General features: G+C 34.3%; 1 protein-coding gene across 1 annotated transcript in view; it reads right to left on the reverse strand.

Annotated features, from left to right (window-relative positions):
• Window positions 1–411: 411 nt before the first annotated feature.
• LOC107692262 (uncharacterized protein DDB_G0271670-like) overlaps window positions 412–8,354 on the reverse strand; it is a 14,749-nt gene continuing 6,806 nt past the window's right edge. Inside the window, exons 7-13 of the mRNA XM_016491223.1 lie at window positions 7,467–7,545; window positions 7,233–7,325; window positions 7,065–7,147; window positions 4,142–4,217; window positions 3,969–4,046; window positions 3,636–3,719; window positions 412–863 (exon numbers count right to left, since the gene is read on the reverse strand). Coding sequence (XP_016346709.1) covers window positions 573–863; window positions 3,636–3,719; window positions 3,969–4,046; window positions 4,142–4,217; window positions 7,065–7,147; window positions 7,233–7,325; window positions 7,467–7,545 — 784 coding nt within the window. The 3' untranslated portion in view covers window positions 412–572. The remainder of the gene's footprint in view (window positions 864–3,635; window positions 3,720–3,968; window positions 4,047–4,141; window positions 4,218–7,064; window positions 7,148–7,232; window positions 7,326–7,466; window positions 7,546–8,354) is intronic.

Raw genomic sequence — 8,354 nt, forward strand, 5'->3', positions numbered from 1 at the left:
CATATTTTTGTTAGCTGGGTATAGCCTACAGTATGTTTAGCTTTCTGCTGACTGTATTTAGGCCTTAAGTTGTGTTCATTTGTGACACTGGACCACAAAACCAGTCATAAGAGTCCATTTGAAATTGACAATATTTATATATTGGACAATATTTGGCCGAGATACAACTATATGAAAATCTGGAATCTGAGGGTGCAAAATAATCTAAATATTGAGAAAATCACCTTTAAAGTTGTCCAAATGAAGTTCTTAGCAATGCATATCACTAATCAAAAATTAAGTTTTGATATATTTACGGTAGGAAATTTACAAAATATCTTCATGGAACATGATCTTTACTTAATATCCTAATGATTTTGGGCATAAAAGAAAAATGGATAATTTTGACCCATACAATGTATTGTTGGCTATTGCTACAAATATACCCCAGCGACTTAACACTGCTTTTGTGCTGCAGGGTCACATTTGTGATGTAAGAATCATGTAGGAGTCATACAAACATACGTCATCACTGCAGCACTCTAAACCCCCCAAAACATGGTACTGCCATGGTGCTTTTGTGTAAGTGTTTCTTACGATGTGAAGTGTGAGGTGTATCTGCTGGTCGTGACTCTGTCTGTCCCCAGTGTGTTTCTCTGAGGATGTCCCATCAGGCTCTCTATGGCAGTCAGAGGCCTGCGGGAGGCGCTGCTGCTCTCTGTGCGGCTCAGGGTTTCAGAAGGCAGGCTAGAGTAAACTAGAGATGAAGAAATCTGAGAGCCACAGCTGTAATCTCTCGTGCCGGATGACCCCAAACCCCCTGACTCTCCTTCAATCTTCAGCGAGGAGTTTTCTCCATCCTTATCAGCTGATTTTGCTTTCTTCTGTAGAGGAATAACAATAGAGGTTCAGTTTAACTACTGTGAGAGAACTACACAGCCATGTCACACGGCAAGACACGGTAGACATCAGCGAGTAGAAGTGAATTTCCTCTGTATCTTAGAGAAAATAAAAGCTGTCATAATGCTTGAGAAATAACAGATTAAAATAAGCAAGCTTGGATTAGCTCATACATGCTTGTCGTCATGGTTTTCTGATCGTGAAGACTTGCCCGAGTCCTGGGATTAAAACAAAAGCAACAAGACACAATCAAAAGACAAATGAAACTACATCAAATGTATGACATGCATGACATTGACACTGCTGTCCGACAACAATGCAGCATATATAAATTACATATATGTGACCCTGGAGCACAAAAGCAGTCTTAAGTCGCTGGGGTATATTTGTAGCAATAGCCAACAATACATTGTATGGGTCAAAATGATAGATTTTTCTTTTATGCCAAAAATCATTAGGATATTAAGTAAAGATCATGTTCCATGAAGATAGTTTGTAAATTTCCTACCGTAAATATATCAAAACTGAATTTTTGATTAGTAATATGCATTGCTAAGAACTTAATTTGGACAACTTTAAAGATGATTTTCTCAATATTTAGATTTTTTTGCATCCTCAGATTCCAGATTTTCAAATAGTTGCATCTCAGCCAAATATAGTCCTATCCTAACAAACCATACATCAATGGAAAGCTTATTTATTCAGCTTTGAGATTATCTCAATTTTGGAAAATGGACCCTTATGACTAGTTTTGTTGTCCAGGGTCACATATTATATATCATACATACAAAACCATAAAAAAATATTTTGTTACTTGAAATTAAATCTACAATGAAATAAAGTAAAATAACATATTACAAACATAAAATGCACTAAATTATAGAGACATTAAAAAACTAATAAACCAAAAATGAATAAACTAATAAAAATGAAAAACAAAAGACTAAACATAACTATATTTAAAATGAAAATACCAAAATAAAAACTAATTCAACATTAATAAAAACTTAAAAATATCAATTAATAAAAAATTAATGATACTAAAACAACACTGGTAAAATCTCTTATTTTTGAATTATTGACTTTATAAAGTGAGTTGCAACATTTTCTTATGCAACATCTTATTCACTAACCACCAGTAATGCAGGTTAACCAGGCGTTAAAGGAGTAGTTCACTTCCAGAACAAACATTTACAGATAATGTACTCACCCCCTTGTCATCCAAGATGTTCATGTCTTTCTTTCTTCAGTCGTAAAGAAATTATGTTTTTTGAGGAAAACATTTCAGCAATTATCGCCATATAATGGACTTCTATGGTGCCCGCGAGTTTGAACTTCCAAAATGCAGTTTAAATGCAGCTTCAAACGGCTCTAAACGATCCCAGCCGAGGAAGAAGTCTTATCTAGTGAAACGATCGGTCATTTTCTACATTTTTTTTACAATTTATATACTTTTTAACCTCAAACGCTCTTCTTGTCTAGCTCTGCGTGAACTCTGTGCAGTCCCGTTCGAAACAGTTAGGGTATGTCGAAAAACTCCCATCTCATTTTCTTGGTATCTCTGAAAAGCCCTGAATGTGCTCTGTACAGGACATCCAGACTTAAAACTGTGACATGTAACGTCTCAGAGAAATCGCTAAAACATAATGTCCTCTACAGTGGACAAAACTCCATAGCTGGTAGTCAGGAGGTTACATTGCTGTTTTGCCGTTTTTTTTGTAAAGGGCATTTGATCTTCTTTGCATGTTCACTTTGTAAACACTGGGTCGGTACTTCTGCAGCGATGTAGGACGATTTTGAAGTTGGAGGAAAAAATGAGATGGGAGTTTTTTTCTACATACACTCTTAAAAATAAAGGTGCTTCACGATGCCATAGAAGAACCTTTTTGTCTAAATGGTTTCATAAAGAACCTTTAACATCTGAAGAACCTTTCTGTTTCACAAAAGCTTCTTTGTGGTGAAAGAAGGATCTTCAGATTAAAAAACGGTAAGAAAGAGATGGTTCTTTAAAGAACCTTTGACTGAATGGTTCTTTGTGGAACCAAAAATGGTTCTTCTATAGCATCGCTTGAAGAACCTTTTGAAGCACCTTTATTTTTAAGAGTGTACCCTAACTGTTTCGAACGGGACTGCACAGAGTATGCATGCTCATTGTAGAGCTACACAAAACGAGCGTTTGAGGTTAAAAAGTATATATATATTTTTTTATTTTTTTAGAAAATGACCGATCGTTTCCTAGTGAATAAGATAGATAATAGATAAGACCCTTCTTCCTCGGCTGGGATCGTTTAGAGCCATTTGAAGTCCATTATATGGAGATAATTGCTGAAATGTTTTCCTCAAAAAACATAATTTCTTTACGGCTGAAGAAAGAAAGACATGAACATCTTGGATGACAAGGGGGTGAGTACATTATCTGTAAATGTTTGTTCTGGAAGTGAACTACTCCTTTAAACCAGTAGTGCGGGTTTAAACGAGTCTTAAATGGAAGGAACTGACGTTGAACCACCTTTTTACTCTTCTTGTCTTTCTTCTTTTTCGTGTCCTTCTTGTCTTTTTCACTTTTCTTCTTCTTCTTCTTCTTCTTGTCATCATCGCTGTCTGAGGAGGAGGATGAGGAGCTGCTATCAGATGATGAAGAGGAGCTGGACTCCTGAGGATGGAGGTCAAGAGGTCAAATACATTCAGGGTTCATGTATTTCTCATGCTCTCAGCGTGAATATTTAATAAAGAGAGATTTTACTTTTAGACTTGACCTTTTTCTTTTGCTTCTTTTTCTTATCATCGCTGTCAGAAGAAGATGAGGAGCTACTTGATGATGATGAAGATGAAGAAGAATCCTTTAAGAAACGAGAGCAGAGCAGTTATTCAGTCAGTGTTTTTCACATGCATCTGTAAATCTAAATAAACCCATATGGACATATATATGACATCTACTGTATAAGGTGATATATAATTTTTACATTCATACGTTCTCTGGGTAGATGAAGATATAAGTTTATAACATGCATAAAACCCTCACAGTAAAATTTGCATATGTTAATAATATATGTACATATATTACATTTAAGTATGGAAATCAATCTGACCTTTACTTTCTTCTTCTTCTTCTTGTCATCATCACTGTCAGATGATGATGAACAGCTACTCGATGATGAAGATGACTCCTTAAGAAACAAGAAAAGGCTTGTACTTCAGAGTACTGCTAAGAAATTGTAGGAAATAGGTTCAAGGTCAGGTAGCTAATCATCACTTTCTTCACTTTCTTCTTCTTCTTGTCATTGTCGCTGTCTGAGGAGGATGAGGAGCTGCTGTCGGATGATGAAGAGGAGCTGGAGTCCTGTTGGGAATAATAGCAGAAATATTTTTTAATGGTTTTAATTTTATGTAATTACAATAACCGCTCTTGTATTTCTCATATTTAACAATGCCTTGTCACCATCTAGTTAATTCACACTGGATAAAATCCCACCCTACATTTTATTTCAATGTCGAATTTTCTGTTCCACTCACAAATACACCAGTTACAGACATAAAATGGGTTACAACAGCATTTTACGTTGACTTCACAAAAATAATAAATGAATACCTAAAATCACAAAAGTAATATAGTTGATCAGTTGAACTGCAGGATGTTTTCAGTTTAGAGTACAGTAGAATTTGATTGGTTTTAAATCAGCTTCGGTCTGCTTTTACTGTCTGAATTGTTCATTTTACAAATGTAAATTATGAACCAGCCCACCAATAACATATGCAGCTGTTTATGATGAAGCTTAAATCTTACTTTTTCTTTTCCTTGGTTTTCTTCTTCTTGTCATCCTCACTGTCTGAAGAACTGTCCGATGAAGAGGACGAACTGCATTCCTTCTGAGAGACAGAGACGTCAGACCAAATGAGTTTAGGGCATAAAAATCATGTTTCGCAAAGTTCTGATTAATAAAGCTAATATTTTAATAATAAGAGATGGAGATCTGTCACCTGCACACAGAGTAAACTAGCACGGTTCACGGTGAGTGTGTGACTGGGAAAGCGTGTTTTTACACACATAATTGGATGATTAATGTGTTTCTGGGTTAATGACACAAACCTTCTTCTTTTTGTCTTTCTGTTAGTCGCCTGCTCCCTCGCCGTCATCAGGTCGTCCCTGACAGCAGTCAAACCCGCAGACTCCGCAGGAAGTGCTGCACAGGACAGGAAGTCGCTTACATGAGTCATGTGACCACCATTAGACATCAGTTCAGCCTGTTCTGAGTGAAGCAGGCTCCTCACACGCAGTGCTATTTTAGAAATATATATTTACATGTTTTTCATTTTTATTGTTTTATTAATTTTGTTGTGTTTTTATAAGTACTTGTTTTTTTTAGATTTATTTCTAAATCATTTTTATTTGTTTAGTTTTAGTAATGTGTATATAGTTTTCATTATTTTTTACTTCAGTTTTAGTTTGAGTTATTTTAGTATATCAAATTAAACTAAATAAAAATGAGAAATGTTTTTCTTGGGAACTATCTGGAATAAAATAAGTTTATGTTCTATTTTATTTCACTTAATGTCTGTTTTATTTGAAGTTATATTTTTAAGTATATTTTAAATTCTTTTATTTAAAGTACATTTTTTATGGTTTTAGGTTTAACCCTGCATAAACGTTTAGATAAGCACATTTACATGACTCGTAACTAGACAATTATTAATAAAATAAACTTCTATTATATTACTAAAAAACGTTACATGTGACTTTTGCGACAAGACATTAACTTTTTCAGAGATAAACGAAACTAAACTAAAATAAAAAAGTAACATAAAATACATATTATATTACTAAAGAACTTTCCATGAGACTTTTAAGATATTATACATTTTTATGACTTTTGCAAACCATAAAAACACAATTTTCAAGAATTCATGACTGTGTCAATCCTGGTAAAAGTTATATAAATGTTGCTTTCTCCACCCAGAATTGGGATTTAAGAATCTAAACAGGGTTAAACTAGACTCAAATCTGCACAAATAAATGAACAGACTAAAGCGTCCACCAGATGAAGATGCATCTTCTGTGAGCTTTCCATCCTCCTGTTTGAGCTCAAGCTCCTGACAGACAGAAGATGAGCAGCATGAGTTACACTGACACTCACTCACAGGAGATCAAACAGAGACTTCAGCTCAATTCTCCGGTTTCTTACCTTCTCCTCTTTCTCTGCGTCCGATGCAGACTCGCCTCCTGAATCCTGGAAGTCATAATGAGCTCAATGAGTGAATTTGATTTTAACCCTTGAACTCAAACTAGTTTCCAAGAGTGAGTCAGATGTTAGTGTCGGACAATAGCAGACTTCACTTAATGACTATAATGAGTGTTTCGACACACTGACAGATGAACTTCTCTGAAAGTTTATTTTGGAGTTCAATACCAGTTACGTCATCTCATGTTGACTTGAATGAATTTTTGTCTGCATTTAATAAAAAACACATGAAATCTGATGATTTCTAGAACTTTTCATGCTTTTAAGCTGCATTGTACCTCCTTTTCCTTTTTCTTCTTTTTGTCTTTCTTCTTTTTCTCACCATCACTGGAGCTGTCAGAGGAAGAACTGCTTGATTCCTGACAGACGAGAGAGAAGAGATGTTTAACTTGCATTAAACAATACGGAAAAAAATAGTTGTGACTTTATCTCACAATTCAGAGAAAAACTATAAGATATAAGATAAGATATAAACTTGCAATTATGAAAAGAAATACCACTAGTTTTTTTTTTACATTTTGAATGAAGGTTTATTTTATATTTTCCATTTTAATTTTAGTTTTAAGTTTTAGTCATTCTGTTTTTGTTTTTAAAGAAATATGTCTAATTAGTTTTTATAGTTTTTTTTATTTCAATTATCTTAGTATGTCAAGTCTAACTTAACGAAAATTAGAAATGTCACTTTGACAGCTAGCTGAAATAAAATAAGTTTAAGTTTTTTGACAATTGCGAGATATAAAAACAACCGGAGATGAAAAGTCATAATTACCTTTTTTACATTTTTTATTCCATGGCAGACAAAATAAAGATTAAAAGATTAATTAAAATGTAAAAGAAAGATAGATCAATAGATAGATAGAGTGAGTCATAATTATCTTTTTTTAAATGTTTTTTTTTTCTGTGGGAATAAAAACAGATTTCCAATCACACCAATGCACTGCTGTACCTTCTTCCTCTTCTTCTTCTTGGTTTTGCTTCTTTTTCTTCTTGTGATCATCCTCACTGTCTGAGGAGGAAGATGAGCTGGAATCCTAAGAAATACAGAAGATGCAGAGATTTCAGATTCCAGACAGATACTGTGAAATTAAAACACTTTTATACCTCTGCGCTTCATACCTTCTTCTTCTTTTTCTTATCCTTCTTCTGCTTCTTCTTCTTCTTCTTCTTCTTCTTTTCATTCTCACTGTCTGAAGTGATTGCAGCTGCATCCTGGGAAAAATGAAGCAAAATTAATCAATATATGAACCAAAGAGCGAGCAAACAAAAAAATGTGAGACATTATCCTGAAAATTAAAAAAGTAAGGTCATTTAAATAATACAACAGAGACACTCTTAAACAGGAGAAATTACTTTGTCTTTCTTCTTTTTCTTCTCCTCGTCTCCTTTAGTTTCTCCTGCAGGAGTTAATTCAGTGTTTCCCTCCAGACCTGAAAAACATCAAAGACTTCAGAAGTGGGAAAAAGACAAGATGATCAGCAGAACGAGCTGTTCTTCCACTCAACAAAAGAATACAATGACTAGTGACTAAAATAAAATCCCTAAAAATCCCCATATATCTAAAAAAAAAAACCCAATAAAATAAAATAAAAATACATCTCTATCCCAATAAAATATATTAAAATAAATAAAAATAAAGAATAGCAATAAAAATGATACATTTTGATTTAATTGTAAAAATGTCAAATTAAAATAAATAAATAATTTTCAAATTAAACACTCACATAAAAAATAAATGAATAAAATCACAAAATCGATGATTTTGACCCATACAATGTATTGTTGGCTATTGCTACAAATAAAATAATTTTATATATGCACTGTGCAGTAAGCATAGCCAAACTCTGCATGGAAAGAGCTCATTTCCTCATGTGTCACATATTTCAGGCTTTTAGTTGTCTGTCCAAATTAAGTGAAAGTTTGTTTATCTTAGGCCTAAAACTCACAGGTGTTTCATAGAGTAAAATTACCACCGGAGTCACACTCTCTCACTCTCACTCACACTCTCACACTCTCACACTCTCACACACTCACACACTCACACTCTCACACACTCACTCTCACTCTCACTCTCACTCTCACTCACACTCACACTCACACTCACACACTCTCTCACACACCCTCTCACTCATACACACACACTCTCACACTTACTCTCACTCTCACTCACACTCTCACTCTCACTCTCACTCACACTCTCACTCACACTCTCACACTCACACTCTCACACTCTCACTCTCA

The sequence above is a fragment of the Sinocyclocheilus anshuiensis genome, unplaced genomic scaffold (assembly GCF_001515605.1).
Source record: "Sinocyclocheilus anshuiensis isolate Anshui unplaced genomic scaffold, SAMN03320099.WGS_v1.1 scaffold402, whole genome shotgun sequence".
NCBI classification, from domain to species: domain Eukaryota; kingdom Metazoa; phylum Chordata; class Actinopteri; order Cypriniformes; family Cyprinidae; genus Sinocyclocheilus; species Sinocyclocheilus anshuiensis.